Source organism: Aquarana catesbeiana, linkage group LG04, assembly GCF_042186555.1.
Source record: "Aquarana catesbeiana isolate 2022-GZ linkage group LG04, ASM4218655v1, whole genome shotgun sequence".
Taxonomy (NCBI): domain Eukaryota; kingdom Metazoa; phylum Chordata; class Amphibia; order Anura; family Ranidae; genus Aquarana; species Aquarana catesbeiana.
In genome coordinates, this window is record NC_133327.1 from 120,316,584 (window position 1) to 120,343,487 (window position 26,904).

The 26,904-nt window shown below is 44.9% G+C and overlaps 1 protein-coding gene across 1 annotated transcript in view; it reads left to right on the plus strand.

The window, feature by feature from the left end:
* Window positions 1-26,904, plus strand: part of LOC141139433 (alpha-1,4-N-acetylglucosaminyltransferase-like) — a 235,296-nt gene that overhangs the window by 169,249 nt on the left and 39,143 nt on the right. The window contains exon 2 of the mRNA XM_073625504.1: window positions 23,548-24,044. Within this exon, the coding sequence (XP_073481605.1) occupies window positions 23,571-24,044 (474 nt within the window). The 5' untranslated portion in view covers window positions 23,548-23,570. The remainder of the gene's footprint in view (window positions 1-23,547; window positions 24,045-26,904) is intronic.

Sequence of the window (26,904 nt, forward strand, 5' to 3'; positions counted from 1 at the left end):
TGCACCGCCTGTATACTGCTGTTCAGAGTACACCTTTCCTTATTTTAATTTGGGTGCGGGGTTCCCCTTAATATCCATACAAGACCCAAAGGGCCTGGTAATGGACTGGGGGGTACCCATGCCGTTTGTCTCACTGATTTTCATCCATATTGCCAGGACCCGACATTACATTAAACCCGCAAGCAGTTTTAGATGAGATTTTTTCCTTTAAAAATTTGGTGCAGGGACTGTTCTAAACACGGGAAACACGCGCCACTTTACAGGCATACTATAGACACCCCCCAGGTACGATATTTTTAGGAATATTTCACTTTTTTTTTTTTTTTACTTTAAGCATCATTAAAATCACTGCTCCCGAAAAAACAGCCATTTTTAAAAGTTTTTTTTGCATTGATACATGTCCCCTGGGGTAGGACCCGGGTCCCCAAACCCTTTTTAGGACAATACCATGCAAATTAGCCTTTAAAATGAGCAGTTTTGATTTCGAACGTTCGAGTCCCATAGACGTCAATAGGGTTCTAACGTTCGTGCGAACTTTCGGTCCGTTCGCAGGTTCTGGTGCGAACCGAACCGGGGGGTGTTCGGCTCATCCCTATCCACCAGCAGGTGTCTCCTGGCAGTTTGGAACTGTCAGGGGAGCTTTCCCCTGCTGGTGTTATGTGATCTTTGGGCTGCAGTACTGGCGTCCACCAGCGGGTGGTTCCTGGTAGTATGGAGCCAATATCACCTCCTGCAGTCAGGCATCACCTGAGCCTGATTGCAGGAAATGATATAAATATCCAGCAAGCTCACACACACCTTGCCTTGGTGTCTACCTTGTGCCCTGACCTGGAAGCTCTGATCCCTGATCCCTGTACCCTGAACCTATGTTTGTACCTGTTCCTGTCTATCCTGTATCCCTGCCCTGCAGCCTGATCCCTTCCACCTTCTCCCTGTCTGTCTTACTCCTTGCCCTTCATCTGCTGATCTCCCGTTTATGGCCCCGGCCTGGCTAATGATTATGATTCTGGTATTCCCTTTGCTGTATATACTTGTCTGATTATTGTTATTTGTGGGTCTTGTTTGATATTGGTTTGTTGTGCACTGTGTGATATTGGAGGTGGTTGAATTTATATATTGTTCACTTATCTTAATAAATGACTTACTTTTTCACCTACATACGTTTGGTTCATTCTGTACAGTCCACACAGCTCTGGTCGCATCTGATTTATGACAAATACATACACATGTACAGACACATGTATAAAGCCCTTTAAAACTTTCTAGTACAATACCTTTCCTCATTCAGCCGGGTACTGCACTGTAGGGGGAAGCAGAGAGCACATCGCACTTCCCCTCCCTTACTTTCACTTTTGAGGCTGATGGAGCTCCCTCACAGTGCCAATGTGCAGTTCGGCAGGGGATTGGGAGATTGGGATCATCTGACAGTCCTTCTCTCCCATGATTCTGCGGTACACCTGAGGACCTCTGGCGGCACACTGGTTGAGAAAGGCCATCTTTGGCCATAGAGATGATTGGGGCCAGGGCTGATCCTAGGGTCACAGATCCCTGGGTGCAGAACATTTCTAATACTGTTCAAGGAAAATGAAATTATCCTTCTAAAGGATGTGTTAGCACTGAAATCATGCCGACACCATGCTTGATATTGTGTCAGGATGATTGAATCAAATTATATCTATTACTACATTGTAATATATAATGAAATAGTTCAACTCACTATAATGCAGGATCAGTGGGAACCCTGAGCTTGTCACTTGCCACCAGATACAGAGTGCCACCTTCGCCTGCCACCAGATTCAGCACGCCATTGTCGCCTGCCACCAGATGCAGCTTTTCACTTGCCACCATAGCCTGCCACTAAATGCAGCTTGTCACTTGCCACCATCGCTTGCCACCAGATGCAGAGTGCCACCGTCATCAGGATGATTAAATCAAATCATTTATATTACTAAATTGTAATGTATAATGAAATAGTTCAACTCACCATAATGCAGAATCAGTGGGAACCCTGAGCTTGTCACTTGCCACCAGATGCAGCGTGCCACCGTCACTTGCCACCAGATGCATCATGCCACCGTCGCCTGCCACCAGATGCAGCTTGTCACTTGCCACTGTTGCCTGCCACCAGATGTAGTGTGCCACCGTCACCTGCCACCAGATGCAGTGTGACACTGTCAACTGCCACCAGATGCAGCTTGTCACTTGCCACCGTCGTCTGCCACCAGATGCAGCGTGTCACTTGCCATCATCACTTACCACCAGATGCAGCATGTCACTTGGCACCGTCACTTGCCACCAGATGCAGAGTGCCACCGTCGCCTGCCACCAGATGCAAAGTGCCACTGTCGTCAGGATGATTTAATCAAATTATTTCTATTACTACACTGTAATATAATGAAATTTCAACTCACCATAATGCAGAATTAGTGGGAACCCTGAGCTTGACACATGCCAGCAGATGCAGCATGCCACCTTCGCTTGCCACCAGATGCAACATGCCACCGTCGCCTGCCACTAGATGTAGCTTGTCACTTACCACCATTGCCTGCCACCAGATGCAGCGCGCCATCATTGCCTGCCACCAGATGCAGCGTGCCATCGTCGCCTGCCACCAGATGCAGCGTGCCATAGTCACCTGTCATCCAATGTAGCTTGTCACTTGCTATCATCGTCTGCTGCCAAATGCAGCATGCCTTTTGCCACTGTCACCTGCCACCAGATGCAACTTGACACCATTGCTTGCCTCCAGATGCAGCATGTCACTTGCCACTGTCACCTGCCACCAGATGCAGCTTGTCACTTGCCACCGTCGCCTGTCACCAGATGCAGCTTGTCACTTGCCACTGTCGCCTGTCACTAGATGCAGCTTGTCACTTGCCTCTGTCGCCTGCCACCAGATGTAGAGTGCCACCGTCGCCTGCCACCAGATGCAGAGTGCCACCGTCGCCTGTCAACCAGATACAGAGTGCCACCGTTGCCTGCCACCAGATGCAGCGTGCCATCGTCGCCTGCCACCAGATGCAGACTGACAATTGCCACTGTCGCCTGCCACCAGATGCAGAGTGCCACCGTTGCCTGCCACATGATGCAGAGTGCCACCGTCACCTGCCACCAGATGAAGCTTGTCACTTGCCACCCATAGCCTGGATCTCTCCCACTCCTTCAGCTGGGCATGCTGGGGGATGCAGTTTTCCTCTTAGGATTGCAATGGGCTTGCTAGTCCTCGGGACTACATATCCAACAATCCTCCTTTCAGCTCCTTCCCCTTCCTATTCCCATGTTGATGGGGACAAGGGCCTCATCCCCACAACCCTTGCCGGTGGTTGAGGGGGTCTGCGGGCAGGGGGTTATCAGAATCTGGAAGCCCCCTTTAACAAGGGGACCCCCCGGTAAATGACACATTCCTGGCCCCTTCCTCCGCACTTCATCCTGACACATCCCCCAACAGCTGGCAGGAGAGAAGAGAAGCTGGCTGCAGGGTACGAGGGGGGGTGGATGAGGAGAACATGGAGCCGGAGGAGGAGGACAGGGGGCCTGAGGACAGGGGGTGGAGGAAGAGGACACGGAGGGAAGCCGGAGAAGGAGGACAGGGGCCCGAAAGAGCGTCCAGAAGAGTACACGGCGGGCAGAGGAGGACACAGTGAACAGCTGGGGATGATCGGTGCGGTGGGAGGAACAGCTGTGAGCACCGATCTCCCTGCATGGCTTTTCAGCTGACTGCCATGGGAGAAAGAGGAGGCGAAGCGGCTGTCAGCTGAAAAGCCATGCAGGGAGATCGGTGCTCACAGCTGTCCCTCCAGCCGCACCGATCATCCCTGGCTGTGAACCATGGGACCATCCATGTGTGCAGGGTGGGTCACAGTGGTCCCCCCTCGGGGGGCCCCTGTACAGTGAAGATCGTGCGCACATGGATGATACGCCACTGCATGCATGGCATACTCAAGAACAGGGCTAAGATTGGAGATGAAGGGAAGTCAGTGAACAGACATTACAGAGGTCTAACATGCAGTGAAGTTAAAATAGAAGAGGCTATATTGCTGTTGCTAGTGACAATATGAGAAATTTTGGGTGCTTAAAGTGGAACTTTAGTCAGAAAATTAAGTTCTGCTAGATAACTTCAGGCTGGCCCCATTAGCAGGTATAGCTATGCAACACATTTAAAATAAGTGCCTTTACTGTGTAAAATCCAATAATACACCATCTCACTCTGCTCTGCAAATGCTCAGTTGCTCTCTATTTTTAGTCACTGCCAATTTTGTAGAGACTGATCTGCTGACAGCCTTAAAGCAGAATTTAACCCTATTACAGCCAAGGAAGCTGTTTCTGTTTAATTTGCAACTGCCATGGCGCTGCACATGTGATCAATTATGACACCAGCCATTTGATGGTTTGACAGCTTGGTTGCAGACACAATCAAATGTGACAGTTAGCAATCCCAGCATTCCAGGAATGTAACAAATTTAACTGTTAAATTGATGGGTTTAGTTTTGCTTTATGATTTATTGCTGTTCAGGGGCTCTGGGCTTGAGCAAAATGGCAGCCTCCAGCAAGAAGAAACAGGAGCAATGCTGGCAATTTACAGCACACACTAATTTTGGCTACATAATTATTACTGTGGAATGTGCGTTCTTTGCAAAAGAACATTATTTTTTATAAAGTTGTTATGTGTAAGGTTCCGCTTTAAGCAGCCAGTCAGTGAGGAGTCAATGGTGGCCTGGCATGGGTGACAGAAGGCCCTGGTAGTGACGGGGCTTGGGAGCTTGGCCCCCTCCCTTGCCCCATATACAGGGAGCGATGTCACACCACAGGGTGTCCTTTGTACCTAGCCTGAGGTGTCACAAACGTGGAGGCGTAGTAAGTGAGAGTACTTGGGCAAGAAGACACTTGGGAATATGTGAAGAGGTGACTTCTTTGTGTTTGGGAGAAGTCTTGTAATGTCACTGGGAGTGAGATGGCATGTTGGCCTGTGCTGGTAAAGTGTGGTACAGGCTCTGTGGTACCCACTCGGAACTGCTGCATCCATTAGGAGAAGCTAAAGAAAAGTCAAGAAGTGAAACATACACAGAGGCTTAACTGTGAATGTGGAACATGCCCGCTTCTAAGTTGGAGAGCCACTTTATCTCTGAGCGGAGTAATAGCGGCCTCGGCCTTATCATTAGGCATTAGAGAGTGCTACTAGCCAGTCCCCACTTTAGGGTTGCCACCTTTTTTTCGAGGCACCCCCGAACACTTCAGTGGGGCTGGCATTTTTTTTGTAGCATAAACTATGAGATCGTAAAATACCTGGGACATCTCTGTGTGCCCTAGGGGAGTAGTAATGTGGCACGCACAGTGGTGAACAGTGGGTGTAGCCAATTGCATATAGTGCAGGTGTGTGTAATGTACACTATATTGTATATAGTGCAGGTGTGTGTAATGTACTATATAGTGTATATTTAGTGTGTAATGTACAATATAGTGAATATAGTGCAGGCGTGTGTAATGTACAATATAGTGTATATAGTGCAGGCGTGTGTAATGTACAATATAGTGTATATGTAGTGTGTAATGTTTGGTGGGGAGCCTCCCAGTGTAATTTTGGAGGTGGGGGGGGGGTCCTGGTTTAGTATGGGGGTGACAGGGGAGAGGAAGGGGCTGACAGAGAGGAGGGGGCTGACAGAGGAGAAGGGGCTGACAGGAGGGGGGCTGACAGAGAAGAAGGGGGGCTGACAGAGAGGAGGGGGGCTGACAGAGAGGAAGGAGCATTGGTGGCCAGCACTGTCTATCATCATCCACACCCATACCGGGAGATTTGGTGCCGCTTCACTTCCCTACTGACATAAAACAGCAGCCGGGGAGAATCTTCCTACCGCACAGCAGCAGTCTTATGTGACCCACTACAGCCCCAGCGCTCGGTGACCCAGGAACAAAGAGCCACCCCATACACCTAGCCATCATATCCGTTATGTGTCCTCAGCTGGATACTCCTCCATCTCCACCATCTGTGTCAGCAGGAGCATGGCGACCCCCACACTCTGCCCATACTGTGCTTTCAGAGACACAGCCCTGCCTCTGCTCTCCACTGGGGGCACTACATCCTCTCCTCATTAGGCAGCAATGGAGAAAGCCACAATCTGATTTTAATGATTTGTCCGGTTTTGAGATGAACTCAAAACCAGACACAGGATTCAAATCCCGTACTGTCCGGGTCAAAACCCGGACAGGTGGCAGCCCTACCCCACCTGGGTGTGTTAAGCCCGCCCACATACAGATTCTCTGTCAAAACACACTTTTTTGCAATCAGTGAATTTCAGTCTAGTAGACAATTATATAGTCATAAAGATTACAGACTGTGCTTCATTATACAGCTTGTGAATGTGTAACATTCATTTAGATGTCTTGCTGTAGTCAGTAGAAACCATTGGATTGCAAATCTAGCTGTCTGCAATCTTTGGATTACAAATTCAGCCTTGCCATTGAAAGGGAATAGTACTGGTTCCTTTATTGGATTATAAATGTGCAGTGGCTACCTGTGAATCATTTGTGTTAATTACACGTTGTTGTGCAATCAGTAGATTTCAGTCCAGTGGACAATTATAGTACATAGCTCCAAAGATTGTGTCTCAACCATGTACTGTAACGTGCTTCATTTAACATACTGTATGTACAACTGAAAATATTGCAGATAGGCGGTCAAAAAACTCAGCAGTACTAAATTAATTTGTGTACATACAGAACATACCAGTATGGGAAGGGTACACCTCTTTAATATAATCATACCGCCTTGGAACTTTGGGTGACTTATGTATCGCTCTTAAGTGATTTTAGATGCTTTTACACAGGTCTGCAAATTATAAGGTGATGTGTATTGCGGTATAACAGCTTTTTCTTTGGACGAAATACATATGTGTTTAATTTGGAGTATATGAGGGGACTTGGAAATTTGTATACATTGTGCTGACTCTAGAAACCTATCAAACAGCAGCCAGCACAGCAATAAACAAATGCAAATCAGACTGGAAATAAAAAATGTGCAGCGCTTAGAGATTCTGTACAGCTACAAAATCATGTATGAATAAAAAAACAATATAAACCAATGTGAATAGACACAAAATTATATAATAAACTCTAGATGAGTCCATATGGTGTACTATAAAGCCCTCTACACACGGTTGGACTTTCCGACGGAATATGTGCGATCGGAGCTTGTTGTCGGAAATTCCGACCGTGTGTGGTCTCCATCTGACTTTTTCCATTGGAATTTCCGACACACAAGTTTGAGAGCAGGCTATAAAATTTTCCGATAACAAAATCCGTAAATTCCGACCGTGTGTGGACAATTCTGACGCACAAAGTGCCACGCATGCTCAGAATAAATTAAGAGATGAAAGCTATTGGCTACTGCCCCATTTATAGTCCCGACGTACGTGTTTTACGTCACCGCGTTCAGAACGATCAGATTTTCCGACAACTTTGTGCGACTGTGTGTATGCAAAATAAGTTTGAGCCAACATCCGTTGGAAAAAATCCATGGATTTTGTTGTTGGAATGTCCAATCAATGTCCGATCGTGTGTACAGGGCATTAGAGTTGATAAGTCCGTAAAAGAGTAGTGATGAAAAGAAATAAACTGGACCAAGAAAATAAAAAACGCGTTCCTTGTGATGTCAGTGTTGAGTGAGTGTACAATACGACCACCATCAGCTGTGAAAAGGCTTACCGGAGTGAATGGACTTTAGAGGAAATGCATACGTGCATCTTCCCTCAGCGACTGAAGCTTGACTGCATGAGAAAGACTCTGCTCATCTTGCTGGTTACATCTGTGAAATGTCTATCTGAGCCATCTATTGGACAGAGGGATCATCTTCCACTTTGGTCAGAAGTACAGGCATGGATGTCCTATGCATTGGTGTTTACACCTAAAGCCTTGTTGACTCATTGAGCGTATGCCCATTTGAGTATATGTGAACAAGAGGGGTGTGTGGCGCTACCTAGAAGTCTATAACAAGGAGGATTTTTGAGTGGGGGTATTGTAGTGGACTAGGATAGGCTAAACGATAATAGAGACTCTCCTACCTTAATGAACAAATAGAAGGAGGAAATATAAGCCTACATATCCATCCTACGGCTCTGTATGGTATTTATGTATGCAGTGGGAGGGGAACTACGCACATAAACCACCTGCAGCCCACATATACCAATTTCACATCTACATATGAGACAAAAAATATATATATATATATATATATATATACACACACACAAAAATTGTATACTTATTTGTCACATCGATGAGGATTCAGAGACCCGCTAAATATAATCCTCCAAAACATATGCAATAATTAGTACAATATTCCCTAAAAAGTGCAATATTCCCTAAAAAGTAGCAGAGAGTGAACACAACGTCTCTATTATGCAAACAAACAGCTGGGGAAAGAAAAGTGAAAATATAAAAGTCCCATATGTGTAGTAGTGTCTGCATCAAATCTGGACAACATCAAGGTGACTTGGTGCTAAAATATTATTCCAGGTGACTTCTGTGCTCCCCCTTCAGAATTCCTACTCACCGGATCCAGGTACCCCTGCAGGGGTAGTGGGCCTTTAGTGCTTTTTATGGAGGTCACTGCTCCCTGGTATCTGCGGTGAGTGTTCCGGATGTATCCTAATTAGGTAGTTGATCCTGGTATGCCCCTTATTGATATGTCAAAGGATATACAAAGAAAGAGCTCCCATAGTGTAGTAACTTTAAAAATATCGTTGAGATAGGAATTTCCTATACTTACTCACTCCCTATACTACATAGATCATGGAATCATGCATACGTTGGGCCCTTATTATTATTATTTGATTTTTTTTAATCATTTAAATTAAAAAGTTTTTATGGGTTTTTTATCCATTCCCAATGGATATATATACACATATGGACATTATTTACACCTTGTTTCTGCACTCTAGGCGCCTTTGGGTCTGGATATTTGCACAAGCATGTCTCCCTCCATGAGTGGTGGGGACATGTGCACATTCTGTATAGAAAACATCACTTATCTATGATACAGTTTTGTTTTTTTTGCAATTTTTCTACAATTTTTTGCACTTTGCACTGCTAATTTTAAAGGCTTATATGCAAGTTATTGTCATAAAAAGGTCCTGCCCCAGGGCACATGTATCAATGCAAAAAAAAGTTAAAAAAAAATGTCAGTTTTTTCAGGAGCAGTGATTTTTTTAATGCTTAAAGTGAAACAATAAAAATGAAATATTCCTTTAAATATCATGCCTGGGGGTGTCTATCGTATGCCTGTAAAGTGGTGCATTTTTCCCGTGTTTAGAACAGTACCACAGCAAAATGGCATTTCTAAAGGAAAAATTGTCATTTAAAACTGATTGCGACCATAATGCATTGTGGGGTCTGGGCAATATAGATAAAGCTCATTGAAAAAAAGGGCATGGGCCCCCCCCCCCCCCCCAGTCGATTACCAGGCCCTTTGGGTCTGGTATGAAGGAGCTTTGGGACTGGTATGAATATTAAGGGGAACCCCCGAACCAAAAATTTAAAAAAAAAATTGCATGGGGCCCCCCCAAAATCCATACCAGGTCCGGTATAGAAATTATGGGGAACCCTGAGCCAAAATTAAAAAAAAAAAATGGCATAGGGGTCCCCCCCAAAATCCATACCAGACCCTTTTTGTGAGCACGCAATCTGGCAGGCCGCAGGAAAAGAGGGTGGGACGAGAGAGCGACCCCCCCTCCTGAACCATACCAGGCTACATGCCCTCAACATGGGGAGGGTACTTTGGGGTCTGACCCACATCCCCACAACCCTTGCCCGGTGGTTGTGGGGGTATGTGGGCAGGGGGTTTATCGGAATCTGGAAGCCCCCTTTAACAAGGGGACCCCCAGATCCCGGCCCCCCCATATGAATTGGTAACGGGGTACATTGTACCCCTACCATTTAATAAAAAAAGTGTCAAAAATGGTAAAAAATACAAGAGACAGCTTGGGACAATTCCTTTATTAAAAGATAAAAAAATAAAAGCGTCACTCGGCGGGAGCCTCTCATGGAGGCAGAACTGTTGAGGCTTTCTATTTTGTATTTTTTTCGGTCCGTCGAGCGGCGTGGATTTACATCACGGGACATTTTTATTTTTTTAACTTTTAATAAAGGATTTGTCCCAAGTTGTCTCTTGTCTTTTTTACCATTTTTGACACTTTTTTTGGTGAAATTGTAGGGGTACAATGTACCCCATTACCAATTCACATAGGGGGGCCAGGATCTGGGGGTCCCCTTGTTAAAGGGGGGCTTCCAGATTCTGATAAGCCCCCTGCCCACATACCCTCACAACCGCCAGGCAAGGGTTGTGGGGGATGAAGCCCCCAAAGCACCCTCCCCATGTTGAGGGCATGTGGGGGGTGCTCTCTCTTCCCCCCACTTTTCCTGCGGCATTCCAGTTTGCGTGCTCGGCTAAGGGTCTGGTATGGATTTTTGGGGGATCCCTATGCCATTTTTTAAAAAATTTTGGAGCAGGGTTCCCCTTAAAATCGGGTCTGGTATGGATTTGGGCGGCCCTACGCCATTTTGTTTTTTTTAATTTTGCGCAGGGTTCCCCTTAATTTCCATTCTTAGACCTGAAGGGCCTGGTATGTATTTTGTGGGGACCCCCACGCAATTTTTTAAAATTATTGGTTCGGGGTTCCCCTTAACCACTTCAACCCTGGAAGGATTTACCCCCTTCCTGACCAGAGCACTTTTTACAATTTGGCACTGCGTTGCTTTAACTGCTAATTGCGCGGTCATGCAATGCTGTACCCAAACGAAATTTGCTTGCTTTTTTCCCACAAATAGAGCTTTCTTTTTATGGTATTTGATCACCTCTGCGGTTTTTATTTTTTGCGCTATAAACGGAAAAAGACCGAAAATTTTGAAAAAAATGATATTTTCTACTTTAGGCCAAAATGTATTCCGCCACATGTCTTTGGTAAAAAAAATGTCAATAAGCGTATATTTATTGGTTTGCGCAAAAGTTATAGCGTCTACAAACTAGGGTACATTTTTTTGGAATTTACACAGCTTTTAGTTTATGACTGCCTATGTCATTTCTTGAGATGCTAAAATGGCAAGCAGGACAAACCTCCCCCAAATGACCCCATTTTGGAAAGTAGACACCCCAAGGAAATTGCCGAAAGGCATGTTGAGCCCATTAAATATTACATTTTTTTTGTCTCAAGTGATTAAATAATGATAAAAAAAAAAAAATTACAAAAAGTTGTCACTAAATGATATATTGCTCACACATGCCATGGTTATATGTGAAATTACACCCCAAAATACATTTAAACATTTATACATTGTATAGCGCTTTACTTATTTACTTATACATTGTACTTATACATTGTAAAGCATGTAAAGCGCTGTGTAAACTGTTGGCGCTATATAAATCTCGTATAATAATAATAATAATTTAGCTGCTTCTTCTGAGTATGGGGATACCACATGTGTGGGACTTTTTGGGAGCCTAGCCGAGTACGGGGCCCCGAAAACCAAGCACCGCCTTCAGGATTTCTAAGGGTGTAAATTTTTGATTTCACTTCTCACTACCTATCACAGTTTTGAAGGCCATAAAATGCCAAGATTAGGGATGAGCTTTCGTGTTCGAGTCGAACCCATGTTCGACTCGAACATCGTGTGTTCGGTCGTTCGCCGAATTACGAACCATATGGTCCGTTCGCGCCAAATTCGAGTGGCGCGTCACGGCCCATAATTCACTGCGGCATCGTAGTGCATTGCTGGCTGAAGATTGGCCAAGCATGCACTATGACCCGCATGCTTGGCCAATCACAGCGCTGTGTGTACAGAGAGCCAAAATTGGCCAAAGCCAAGGAAGCTTTGGCCAATTATGGCTCAGGGGGTTTAGTACACGCCCCACACTATATAAGGCCGCCTGCACGTCGGCCCTGTGTAGTGTGTTTCGGCATTGAGACAGAGATAGAGAGAGAGACAGTGTCATTTGATTTAAGTTAGATAGAGTAGGCAGGTCGAGTCAGTTAGCTGCAGTTACAGTGTATTGTGTATATATATATATATATATATATATATATATATATATATATATATATATATATATATATATATATATACATACATATATATACACACACACACACACACACTGTATTCAGTTTAGCCTGTTCTTCTCTTCTTAATATACTGACAGGCAGGTGTTTTTACAGTATTTCCAGTTACTGTACTGTGTACCCCGCACAGTCTCACCTACAGTATAGCTACCTGCAGCCAGGTGCTTGTGTAGGCTCTTTGAAGTATTTCCAGTTACTGTACTGTGTACCCTGCACAGTTGCACCTACAGTATAGCTTCCTACAGCCAGGTGCTTGTGTAGGCTCTTGACATATTTCCAGTTACTGTACTGTGTACCCCGCACAGTCTTACCTACAGTATAGCTACCTGCAGCCAGGTGCTTGTGTAGGCTCTTGACGTATTTCCAGTTACTGTACTGTGTACCCTGCACAGTTGCACCTACAGTATAGCTACCTGAAGACAAGTGCAGGTGTTATCATACTAATAACACTACAGGCAGGCAGTTGATTCTGCCAGCTGCAGTATAATCGGTATATAATCGGTGAGGTTTCATCCATATTGCCAGGACCCGACATTACATTAAAGTCGCAAGCAGTTTTAAATGACTTTTATTCCTTTAAAAATGTAATTTTGTGCAGGGACTGTTCTAAGCACGGGAAACACGCACCACTTTACAGGCATAATATAGACACTCCCCATGTATGATATTTAAAGGAATATTTCACTTTTTTTTTCACTTTAAGCATCATTAAAATCACTGCTCCCGAAAAAAACGTCCGTTTTTAAAACTTTTTTTTGCATTTATATGTGTCCCCTGGGGCAGGATCTGGGTCCCCAAACCCTTTTTAGGACAATACCATGCAAATTAGCCTTTAAAATTAGCACTTTTGATTTTGAACGTTTGAGTCCCAATAGACGTCAATGGGGTTCTAACGTTCGTGCGAATTTTCGGTCCGTTCGCAGGTTCTGGTGCAAACCGAACCAGGGGGTGTTCGGCTCATCCCTAGCCAAGATGGCACAAAACCCCTCCAAATTACCCCATTTTGGAAAGTAGATGCCCCAAGCAGGGGAGGGCTGGCAGCCTTAGGCCTGGGGGGCAAGTCTAGTCAAGTGGCCCATTGAACCACCAAATCAGCTCACCATCATCTGCTCCACATTAGCTGCACAGAGAGCGAGAGAGCTCCACATTGCTGGAACAGAGAGAGAGAGAGAAATCTCTCCACATTGCAGTTTCTCTCTGGAAGCAATGTTGCGCAGTCTCTCTCTCTGTGCAGGCAATGTGAAGTGGTCACTCTCTCTGTGTGGGCAGTGCTGTGCATGTGCAGGCACAGGCCTGTGCATTGGCCCCCGGGACCAGATTAAGGGCATTGTGGGCCTGGTGCGGCAGTGGAGCAGGGATATGATGCAAGTAATGTCCTATCCCAGCTTTCCTCTTACTGGCCACCCTTCTGCGATTCCAGGAGCCTGTGCTGGCTTGTGCCCAGACTTGGTCGCAGATGCACAGGTGTAATGCTAGGGAAGCCTGGCATTTGATTTACCAAGCTTCCGTAAGAGCCACGTGTTGGTGTGTGCTCTGAGGTGAATGTTTCCCAGCCATCAGAATACAGTGATCACTGCCGGCAGCTATAGCAGCCAGTAGTGATCGACAAAAAGAAAAAAAAAAAAAGAAAACAGGACACGCTGGTTGTATTGAAGTCAATTGATAGCTCAGATTCTGTATAAGCAGTCTGCACATTGACAGATTGAAATTCTGCCAGTTCAGCAGAAGTTTCCGTCTGTCTATGGTGGCTTATGTCCACCAGTCTCTGAGTTTAATAATATCCTCAAATCTTCTGAAAGGGGGGCTCCACTTAGGTGTAGAAATTCACTTTAAACTTCACCTTATTTCTCATTATGTATTAGACGTGCAAACAATAAGGTGAGAGAACATCTAATACCTACAGAGAGTAATGGAAATAAGGTGGAGTACAAAGTGGATTACCGGGAGGGACTGGCATTGAGGAGGTTCAAATAGGCAGGGAGGAAATTAGATATCCCCTCCTCACTGCCTGTCAAATGCCTCTGAAAAGTGACCCAAGCATTGATCACTTCAGTGGAGTGGCAGTGCCTGCTAAGAGTGCAAGCCTTTGGGCTCACACTGGTGCTCAACATTTTTTTTTTGGGGGGGGCAAGCAAACTGAAAAAAACAACATCAAATGCAGCCACTGTGCCCCATCATTTGCAGCCACTGTGACACCCCCTCTGCCCACTTGCTGTCTGGCTGACACTTACCCCATCTTGGTGACGGGTCAGGCAGTGGGTGATGGCGGCGAGCTGTGGGACATGCAGTGGGTCAGGTGATGCCCCTGTCCTGTGTCCTCCATGGTTCCCGTGCGTCTCTTCTTCTGGTCTGCTAGATGTCAAATAGGAATGCCTGTGCCTTCAGCCAATCAGGTGACGGGTATTAGACCCGTGCTTCCTGATTGGTGGAGAGGTGGTTCAGTGTTAGAAAAGAGAATATTAATTTGCTTTTCTAACACACCTGGGTGGGCTCATGGTGCAATACTCTGCGCTCTGAGTCCACCTTTTTTGAAGCCTATGGCACTAATCAGGTGCTTAAAAAAACAAAAAAAACAAAACAAAAAAAACCACCCCTGCCACTGTAATTCAGGCGCCTGGTGTTTGAAAAGGGGCCAGACGCCTGAACAGGGGGTAGCCACGGTGGCCATGGATAGATTCATGCAGTGCATGAATCTATTCATTTTACATATAGGGAGTGGCATAACGTAGGGGGCAGTGCCTGTGCGTCCTTAATGGACAGGCTGCCACTGTGCTGGCGGTTTTCCATAGCCGCAGTCCTTCAGACTTCTAATTAGATTGTGCGTTTTTGCTGCATTTTCTCAAATTGCACCAAAGATGCAGCATGCAGGACATCTTGTGCACTTTCAGAACATGCAGCAAAAATGTACAACCTAATAGAAGTCTATGGGACCGGGGGTAACATGCAGGAAGACTGCCACTACACCAGCACTGCAGCATGCCAATGTGAACCCACATCATAACATCTAGGAGGGCAAGGTACTGTCACAGGCTGTAATATAACACTTAAGCTGCAGGGAGAGGAAGAGACAGCAGGAAGGGAGGGAGGAGAAACTCACTTGTCACTTACTTGGATGCAATAGACACTAGTCCCAGGAGGCTCACTTGTTTTTTTTTTAAGACTGTAGTTGCTGAGCTCAGCCGACTGCTCAGTTTTAACTTTCCCGCCCACACATCCTCTTCACAGACAACACATGGGCTGCCCGGAGTGTGGGCGGGGAAAGAAAAAGCAGATCCATCCAGCCTCTGCCAGAGCTTCGTGTGCAGGAGGGAGGGGCGGGGCTAACACAGACTGTCAGCCCTGTGACAGAGCTCATCGCTGGCTTGCAGTACTGAATCCGGCCGTGCCCTCCACCCGAGCTCACGCACTCGGCCAGCTCAGCGGCTTTTGTGCAGGACATTAGAGCAGCCCAGGGGGCAATTGCATCCCTGCCCCCCAGCCCAGCCCGCCCCTGGCCCCAAGCTATTTGCTGAGAGGCATGTTGAGTCCATGGAATATTTTATATTTTGACACAAGTTGCAGGAAAAAGACAAACTTTTTTTTTTGCACAAAGTTGTCACTAAATGATATATTGCTTTGTGCATATGTGGAATTGCACCCCAAAATGTATTCTACTGATTCTCCTGAGTACGGGGATGCCACATGTGTGGGACTTTTTGGGAGCCTAACCGCTTACGGGGCCCCCCGAAAACCAAGCACCACCTTCAGGATTTCTAAGGGCGAACATTTTTGATTTTAGTCCTCACTACCTATCACAGTTTTGAAGGCCAGAAAATGCCCAGATGGCACAACCCCCCCCCCCAAATGACCCTATTTTGAAAAGTAGAAACCCCAAGCTATTTGCTGAGAGGCATGGTGAGTATTTTGTAGCTCTCATTTGTTTTTGAAAATTAAGACAGACAAGAAAAATGTATTTTTTTTAATCTTTTTTCAATTTTCAAAACTTTGTGACAAAAAGTGAGGTCTGCAAAATACTCACTATACCTCCCAGCACATAGCTCGGGGTGTCTACTTTCCAAAATGGGGTCATTTGGGGGGGTTTGTGCCACCTGGGCATTCCATGGCCTCCGAAACTGTGATAGGCAGTGAAGAGTGAAATCAAAAATTTACACCCTTAGAAAGCCTGAAGGCGGTGCTGGGTTTTCGGGGTCCCGTACGCGGCTAGGCTTCCAAAAAGTCTCACACGTGGTATTCCCGTACTCAGGAGAAGCAACAGAATGTATTTTTGGGGTTTCACATATTCCCATGGCATGTTTGAGCAATATATCATTTAGTGACAACTTTGTGAAAAAAAAAAAAATTGTCTTTATCCCGCAACTTGTGTCACAATATAAAATATTCCATGAACTCGACATGCCTTTCAGCAAATAGCTTGGGGTGTCTACTATCCAAAATGGGGTCATTTGGGGGGGGGGGGGGGGTTAAACTGTCCTGGCATTTTATGCACAACATTTAGAAGCTTATGTCACACATCACCCACTCTTCTAATCACTTGAAGACAAAGCCCTTTGACACTTTTTGTTTACATGAAAAAATTATTTTTTTTTTTGCAAGAAAATTACTTTGAACCCCCAAACATTATATATTTTTTAAAGCAAATGCTCTGCAGATTAAAATGGTCCGAGCTTCATTTTTTTTTCACACAGTATTTGCGCAGCAATTTTTCAAACACTTTTTTTGGGAAAAAACACACTTTTTTAAAATTGAATGCACTAAAACACTATATTACCCAAATGTTTGATGAAATAAAAAAATGATCTTAGGCCAAGTACATGGATACCAAACACGACATGCTTTAAAATTGCGCACAAACGTGCAGTGGCGACAAACTAAATACATTTTTAAAAGCCTTTAAAAGCCTTTACATGTTACCACTTTAGATTTACAGAGGAGGTCTACTGCTAAAATTACTGCCCTCGATCTGACCTTCGCGGTGATACCTCACATGCATGGTGCAATTGCTGTTTATATTTGACGCCAGACCGACGTTTGCATTCGCTTTTGCGCAAGAGCAGTGGGGGACAGGGGGGCTTTTTTTTATTATTATTTTTTTGCTTTTTTTTAATCTTATTTTTAAACGGTTCCTTTCATTTTCTTTTAATCATCTTTATTGTTATCTCAGGGAATGTAAATATCCCCTATGATAGCAATAGGTAGTGACAGGTACTCTTTTTTTAAAAAAATGGGGTCTATTAGACTCTAGATCTCGCCTCTGCCCTCAAAGCATCTGACCACACCAAGATCGGTGTGATAAAATGCTTTCCCAATTTCCCAATGGCGCTGTTTACATCCGGCGAAATCTAACTCACAAAATGCTCGTAGCTTCCAGTTTCTTAGGCCATAGAGATGTTTGGAGCCATTCTGGTCTCTGATCACCGGCTGCATTCTCAGGTTCCCTGTTGGGACAGGAGAGCCAGAGAAAAACATGGAAGACGGTGGGGGGGGGGGCATTCCCTTCCACTGCTTGTAAAAGCAGTCTAGAGGCTAATTAGCCACTAGGATTGCTTTTACATGAAAGCTGACCACTGGCTAAAAAGAATGCTACCATGATGATACCTAAACCTGCAGGCATCATTCTGGTATAACCACTCAAAGTCCAGCAACATACCAGTACGTTGCTGGTCCTTGTTGGGCATATATTGTAAACCCCACCATTAGCATACCTCCCTTCATCCACCCACTTCCAATGATGGGCATACATGCAACGTTTATATATGCCGAAGCATGGGGGCATCCGCCCCAATAGGTAGGATCAAATCGCTCCTCCGCCCCTGCTGCCCCCATGCTTCGGCATATATGCTCTTTTTTTTAACTGTGGTGGTGAAATCACCTCCTACAGCGCTGGAGTCACAGCTTTATGTGTTGTGGGAGCAAACGCTGTTGCTGTCAAGATAAATAAAGCCGCGCTGCAACTGAATGGCATACCTGCTAAGCAAATGATGGTTAACAATAAAACAAAGTAACATTACAGTATAACAGTAAGACTTACCATACCTGCAAAGCAAATACAAAAACACATAGTAAAAAATAAATTTTTTTTTAACGCAACCTGTGCCTAAAATATATATATGCCGAAGCATGGGGGCATCCACCCACAAAAGGTAGGAGCAAATCGCTCTTCCGCCCCTGCTGCCCCCATGCTTCAGCATATATGCTCTTTTTTTTAACTGTGGTGGTGAAATCACCTCCGACAGCGCTAGAGTCATGGCTTTATGTATCGTGGGAGCAAACGCTGTTGCTGTCAAGATAAATAAATCCGCACTGCAGCTGAATGGCGTACCGGAAAACAAAAAATGGTCAACAATAAAACACAGTAAACAGTAAAGTATAAAAAAATTGCATACCTATAAAGCAAACATGATAAATAACAATAAAACATTGCAGAATAGAATACAGTAAAAAAGAGCAGAACAAGAGAAAGAATAGAAAGAGAACAATAAAACAACAACTATTTTTGTTTTTTTTATTTTATATTTTTTTTTTTTTACACTTTTTTTGTAACTGTAACTTTTGTAACTGTAACCGGTTCCAGGTTCAGGTCTCTCAAAATGCGATGGCATATTGGGAGACCCTGTGAAAGTGTGCCTAGTCTGTGCAATGCTGTACCCTACGCTAATACTTAGCTAGTGTATGGTAGCGTTCAAAACATTCACCAATGCAAAGACCAAGATTGTCAGGACAGGAGGGACATAATAGCGGGTGTCACGCCTATATTCGCGCTTGCTGCAGACACAACATCTTTTTGGGGGGCTCGTTGGGTAGGGGTACTCGGGAGGACATACAGAAAATGCCTCTCATGCAGCCGGCTTACTGCATTTGGTTGGGGAAGGTGAAGTGGAGCACCGTCTGGAAACAGAAGGGCTCTGACGATCTCTTCCTGGAATTAAAGGAAGGATCCAGTCCGTCCTGAAGCTCTGTATAGCACATGAGCGTTCAGCAAAGCCAATTGAAATAAGTACACAGACACTTATTTATACCAGCGTCTGGCCTTACGGGCAACTAGGTACGGCGCCAACAACTGGTCATTGAGGTCCACCCCTCCCATATTTTGGTTATATTCGTGGACACAGAGGGGTTTCTCCACACCAGTCGCCGTAGTAATTTGGACCGTCGTGTCTGCATGAAGGGAGGTAAGAACGAAAACATTGTTATTATCCCTCCACTTCATAGTGAGCAAGTTATTACACTTGAAGCAGGTTCTCTCCCCCAGCCTAAGACAGGAATCTACAAGCCGCTGGGGAAAGCCACGACGATTAGGTCGCAGGTTGCCAGATGCTCCAATCTGTTGATCAAACAAGTGACTAAAAAGTGACACGCTCGTGTAATAATTGTCCACATATAAGTGGTACCCCTTTTCGAATAAGGGTGACACCAAGTCCCACACAATCTTGCCAGCGCTTCCTATGTAGTCAGGGCAGTTTGTTGGCTCTACGTGGCTATCTTTTCCCTTGTAAACCATAAAACTACATGTATAGCCTGTGGCTCTGTCACAGAGCTTATACATCTTGACCCCGTATCTGGCACGCTTGCTGGGAAGGTACTGTTTGAATGACAAGCGGCCAGAAAACTTAATCAGGCACTCATCAACGCAGACAACTTGTGGGGGGGTAAACAGGTCTGCAAAACGTTGGTTGAAGTGGTTTACGAGGGGCCGAATTTTGTAGAGCCGATCGTATCCAGGGCCTCCACGAGGATGACAGAGTTCATTGTCATTGAAGTGCATGAACCGCAAGATCTGCTCGTATCGTGCCCTGGTCATGGAGGCAGAGAACAAGGGCATATGGTGAATTGGGTCAGTGGACCAATATGACCGCAACTCACTCTTTTTATTTATGCCCATGTTGAGGGAAAGGCCCAGAAAGAGCTTAAATTCAGAAACCGTAATTGGTCTCTAATCTCTGGCAAGGGAGGACTGGGGAATAGTGGCGATGTGTTGACCAGCGTACAAATTGCTTTGGTCCACAATAGATCTATAGAGATCTTCGGTGAAAAACAGTGAATAAAGTGACGTAAAATCAACTGTTTCCACCTGAGTGCCGGGTTGGCCAATGAATGAGTAGGGGTGCTGCAGAAGTGGTAAGTTCCCAATTAGGATTGGCGAATGCAGCAGGAAGGGCACTATGGGCACGACGGACCTGTGTTCGTCTTCTTGGTGGCAGCGGGACACTACTTGTGCTTGCCACCTCACCAGCTTGAACTGCACTTATGGAACTCGCCACGTCACCACGTGATACTGCAGTGCACGATTGACTACGACCAGGGTGTACCAGGCCACTGGTGCTTGCCAGTTCACCAGAAGGAATAGCGGCGCTAGTACTGCTCTGCTCTGCTCCATACGAGTGACCTGCAGTTCGTGCACATCAACAACAGAAGAAGAAGATTGAGGTCTGGTACACCTGACCTTGGTAGGGACCACAACTCCGTCGTCAGAGCTATCTGTCATGGAGCTGCTGTCCTCTACAGGATCGTATTCTGAGCCTGAATCTGACAGATGAGTGACTTCCTCTTCACTATCTGTCATGCTCAGAAACGTGTAGGCCTCCTCACTAGTGTATCTTCGATTTGCCATTTTGGGCTCTAAATCTAGTGGTACACTAATGAGTCTCACAGGTAAAAAAGCTCCTGACTGTTAGCGACTGTATCAAAACGCTACCAAAAAAACTGTTTGCGATCGCAGGGATCAGGCCTGACTCTGCGAACGCTGCAGTTATGTTTGTTTAGTGTTTTGTAAGTGACAGTATTCAATCGTTACTGCACTTGGGTGGGCTGGTCTGGGCAGGGCGGAGGGACAAAACGCAGGTGCTAGCAGGTATCTGGGCTGATCCCACTAACACTGCATTTTTGGGAACCCTAAACTGCTGGGGACGCTAGTATAGATCTGATCGGATCAGATATTGATCCGTTCAGATACTATACCACTAAGGGAGGTGTATGCTGTGTGCATGGGTGTTAACGGTACTGGTACTAACCTGACGCTGCCTGGGGCGACACAGACCTTATCTGACCCTAAAACTTAACTTATATCACCGCCGGGCGATTAGGGGGTGCCCTGAAACTATAAAAAACAAACCAACTAACCAGCGTCACCCGTAACAGGTATACGGTGATCACTGGTGAAAGGGTTAACTAGGGGGCAATCGGGGGTTAAAACCTTCACTAGGTAGTATATGGGGGTCCCTGACGCTATAAAACACTAACCGTGAACTTAAATACTTACCTCCCTAACTAGCATCACTGGTGACACTAATACAGCGATCAGAAAAACGATCGCTTAGTGACACTGGTGACGGGGGGGGTGATCAAGGGGTTAAAACTTTATTAGGGGGGGTTAGGGGGGTACCCTACACCTAAAGTGGCCTAACACTAACTGCCCTATCACTATCACAAAATGACACCAATGCAATAATCAGAAAAAAAAACCTGCTATTGGTGTCACTGTGACAGGGGGTGCAGGGGGGTGATCTGGGGGTGATTGGGGGGTGAAATGTGTGCCTAGAGTGTTCTACTGTTAGTGTAGTGTTGGTGACTTACTTGGATGTTTTCTCTCCTCGGCGCCGGAACGAAAACGGGGAGAGATGACATCACTTCCTCTGCCGCTGTTTACATTGCAGAGGCAGAGGAAGATTGTCATTCGTTGGGAGCGATCGCAAGGGGGTTGCCACAAATGAATGGCCTCCCCCTCAGCACGGATCGCTCCCCTTACGATGCCAACTGCCTCGGGCACCGGGGGGGGCCGCGATGCGCCCCCCGCCCGCGGGAGGCAAATCACGTACCAGGTACGTGATTTTGCCTGCCCGTGCCATTCTGCTGCAGTATATATGTGTTAGGCAGTCGGCAAGTGGTTAATATTCATACCGGACCCAAAGGGCCTGGTAATGGTCTGGGAGCGGAACCCATGCCCTTTTTTTTAAATGAGTTTTATCTATATTGCCAAGACCCGACAATTCATTACAGCCACGATCAGTTTTGAATGACAATTTTTCCTTTAGAAATGTCATTTTGCTGTGGTACTGTTCTAAACACAGGGGAAATGCGCCACTTTACAGGCATGATATTTAACCACTTCCTGACCGCCTTATGCAGATATACTGCGGCAGAAGGGCACGTACAGGCAGATTAACAGACCTGTACGTGGCCCTTTAAGAGGCGGCTTGTGGGCGCGCCCACCCGCCGGGAGCTCCGTGACCGTGATCGCGGGTCCCGCAGACTCGATGTCCGCGGGGATACCCGCGATCATCTCACGATGAGGAAGAACGGTTGTGCTCTGGTCTTTGGCCAGCCAAATGGTCCGGGGCTTAAGTGGTTAAAGGAATATTTCATTTTTATTTTTTCACTTTAAGCATTAAAAAAATCACTGCTCCCAAAAAAACATCCGTTTTTAAAAAAAAACTTTGCATTGATACATGTCTCCTGGGGCAGGACCCAGGCCCCCAAACACTTTTTATGACAATAACTTACATATAAGCCTTTAAAATGAGCACTTTTGATTTTTCATGTTCGTGTCCCATAGACTTTAACGGTGTTCCGGTGGCTTTCGAATTTGCCCCCTGAACACCGCATATGGTTTGGTGTTCGCCGAACATCCAAACAACCAAAGTTCGGCCCGAACCCTTCGCCCAACCCTAGCTGCCATTACTAGTAAAAGAAAATAAAAATAAAAAAATATCCCATAGTTTGTAGACGCTATAACTTTTGTGCAAACCAATCAATATACGCTTATTGGGATTTTTTTTAACAAAAATATGTAGCAGAATACATATTGCCCTAAACTGATGAAAAAATTAGATTTTTTAAAAAAAATTGTATTGGATATGTTTTATAACAAAGTAAAAAAAAATGTTTTTTTAAATTGTAGATTTATTTTTTTAAAGCGCAAAAAATAAAAACCGCAGAGGTGATCAAATACCACAAAAAGAAAGCTCTATTTGTGGGAAAAAAGGACATACATTTTATTTGGGTACAGTGTCGCATGAGGGCGGGTAAATCTTCCAGAGGTCAAGTGGTTAAAGATATAAACTGTTTTAAAAGAACCATTTACTGACAAAAGTACAGAGGCTGCTATTGCTGACCCCCTCTAAAAAAAGGCTTCAATACTTTCTAGAATACTGACCTATGCACATCAGAAAAGTGAAAGCTCTTTTTACTACTGTCAGTGACTCAAAGGGTTGTATTTATGAAAATAAAAAAATTCCAGAGCTATGTACATGTACATTTGTTCTGTGTAAAGAGGGGCACTCCAAGTATGGACTCTATGGGGCCAGTATATGAGACAATGAATGCTTTGTTGCTGCACCCTCTGACACTGCTATATTAGGTGCTAACCAATCATTACTTTTCAGTTTCCGGTCATTAATGGTCAATTGCTTTTTGTTTTAATAATTCCTGTTTGTTCTTCTTGCAGATCAGCCACTGGACTCTATAATCATGAGGAAATCATTCAAAATATTCACCTTTCTCGTGGTAATAGCAGCTATGACCTTTCTGAGTCGATCTGCCCTAAAACAGAAAAGTTATTACATTATGAATATCCTAATGTCTAATGGGAAAACCACACACTATGCTCCTGATATTTCCCATCTGCTAGAAAGTGTACACTCTGATACTTTCTCTGCAAAAACTATTCTAAGACAAGGAAATGGAATCTTATTTGTGGAGACCACAGACAGAATGGAACCACCATCCTTGGTCTTATGTGCTATTGAGTCAGCAGCCCGAGTCTACCCTGACAGACCAGTGGTCTTCTTTATGAAAGGACTGGGGGATATCATGACAGAGGAAGATGAGAACATAACAAGAGAACGTTTTCCAGCTCTCTCTTCTTTTCAAAATATCTACTTCTTCCCATTAAGACTGAACAAGTTATTTAATAACACGCCTCTTATGGATTGGTTCGAAGAGGTACAGTATGTCACAAATGAAATAGGATACAATTGAGAAAAGCTGTGAATAAAAAAAGATTTGGGTATGCTCATAGACAGAGAGTTGGATAACATCACTCATTGCTAGTCAGATGCTCCAAAGGTTAATGAAATTGTTAAATGTATTCAAAGGACATAAAAGAATATTTTTTCAGTTGTATAAGTCCTCTGTAGGATTAAAGTGTTTCTAAAGCAGTGGTTCTCAACCTGGGGTCGGGACCCCCTCGGGGGTCAAATTATGATTTGCCAGGGGTCACCAAATCCTGGGCTGTTCCTGAAGCCATCACTGCTGTCTCAGCCTTTTCGCAGCCACCCAGCAGGGCTGTCCCTGGAGCCTGTGGCCGCCCAGCTGGGCTGTTCCTGGAGCCCACGGCCACCCACTCATCCACCCATTCAGTTCACGGCATGGCTGGGGGGCAGAGACTAAAGGTCAGCTAACTGGTGAGGAATGTGAAGTGGGAGGGGCTGGAGGAGACCCTATCTCCTGATTTCGGCATAGGTGTCACTGCTACGAGACACCACAAAGTTGGAGACACAGTGAGTAACACTACCTGTGATTATACTTGCCAATAAAAGTCCCCACTACAGTTCTCAGATCAGCAGATGACCTTGATCAAGGCTGAAGTTGGCTGATCGGAACTCCCCCCAGCACTGCCAATCATTCCAACTCCCCACCAGCACTGCCACTCATCCCACCCCCCCCCCACCACCACCAAGGAGGAATAAAAATAGAGAATACATGGAAGGGAGAGGGAAAGAGGGGGAGGAACAAAGAAAAAGGGGGAGAAAGAATAAGAGAAAGAACAAGAAAGATGGCTAGAGAGAGGGATGGGGGGAAAAAATGAAATTAGGATAGAGAGAGATATAAGGGAAAGAAAGGAGAAAAAAAGATAAAGAGTGGTACATCCTAAAATGTACCATAAGGGGTTTTAATACTGTACGAGTGGAAGCAACTCAGGGAGCGCTAAATTTCCGTTGGTTAGGGGCACAAATTACTTGTCTTGCCTTGGGTGCTGAAAACCCACGCTACGAAAATAATTTTACTGTTAGGGGCCCCCGCAACTTGGGAAATTCTATCAAGGGGTCACAACACTAGTAAGGTTGAGAACCACTGTTCTAAATGGAAGATTTTTTTATTTTTTTCAAAAATAACAAACATGTCATACTTACCTGCTCTATGTAAAGGTATTGCACAGAGCAGCCCAGATCCTCTTCTTTTTGGGTCCACCTCTGGCATTCCTGGCTCCTTCTCCCTGCCCAATGCCCCCAATAGTAAGCCTGTTGATATGGGAGCACTTGAGCACGCTTGCTCCCAAGCCACGCTCCTGTGAATGGACTTTGTCCATTCACTCACAGAATGTGGCTCGGCCCCGTTCCCCACTGTGATTGACAGCAGCGGGAGCCAATGGCTCCCACTGCTGTGTGAGCAAGTAAGGAAAGAGAGACCCCAGAGAGCCTCTGCTCTCATGTACATTGCTGGATAGAGCTGTGGTTTAGGTAAGTATGAGGGGGGATGGGGAGGGGGGAGTTGCACCCAGAAGGTTTTTACCCTAATGCATACAATGCATTAAGGTAAAAAATCTCGAGCCTTTAGAACCACTTTAATTAATTCTCTGGCAATGCTACACATTCAAGCTCATGGCTAAGTAACAAAAACACAGTATATTTCTCCATACAGTTTAACTGCTGCTGACTGACCATGTTGGGTGACCACCTTTTTTTGGGCCGTTCTACATCAGTCTTCTAAAAGAAATAAAGTTTAAGCATTTAGGCTTCATGTGCACTAGCCTACTCTGGCAGCTCCAAAAACTTGAGTTTAGGAGCTTTTGGCGTTTTTTTGGCGTTTTTTTGCCAAAGCCCCTAAACTCAACTCCATAAAAGCCTATGTGTCAATGTACACATTGGCTTTTACCAGAGTGTAGGAGCTGCCATGTTTAAGTGAGCTTCAACTTCCCTCTCCTGAACGTGGAAATATCGCATTCAGGATAGGACCGTTTTGACAGCCGGCCACAAGAAAACACAAAACGTGGTGCGGTTTTGCCTTGGTAAATGCAGGCTAGTGTACATGATGCCTTAGCCAAAGTTCTAAAAGTAAAATCAGAATGGAACAAAATGGTGTTTAATGTCTTACATTTGTTAGTTACAATTAGTTAGTATACAATTTTTTTTGTATAATTCTCCTTTAACTGCTTCAGCCCCGGAAGATTTTACCCCCTTCCTGACCAGAGCACTTTTTACAATTCGGCACTGCGTCGCTTTAACTGACAATTGCGCGGTCATGCAATGTTGTACCCAAACAAAATTTGCATCCTTTTTTTCCCACAAATAGAGATTTCTTTTGGTGGTATTTGATCACCTCTGCAGTTTTTATTTTTTGTGCTATAAACAAAAAAAGCGACAATTTTGAAAAAAAACTATATTTTAACATTTTTGCTATAATAAATATCCACAAATATGTTTTTAAAAAACACATTCCTTCATCAGTTTAGGCCAATACATATTCTTCTACATATTTTTTGTAAAAAAAAAAAAAATCGCAATAAGCATATATTGATTGGTTTGCGCAAAAGTTATAGCATCTACAAACTATGGGAAAGATTTATGGCATTTATTTTTTTATTATTATTTTTTTTTTTTACTAGTAATGGCAGTGATCTGCCAATTTTACTGGTATTGCGACAATGCGACGGACAGATCGGATACTTTAGACACATTTTTGGGACCGCTGACAGCGATCAGTGCTATAAAAATGCACTGACAGGAAAAGGGGTTAACACTAGGAGGCGATCAAGGGATTAACTGTCTTCCCTAGTTAGCGTTTCTAACTGGATAGGGGTGGG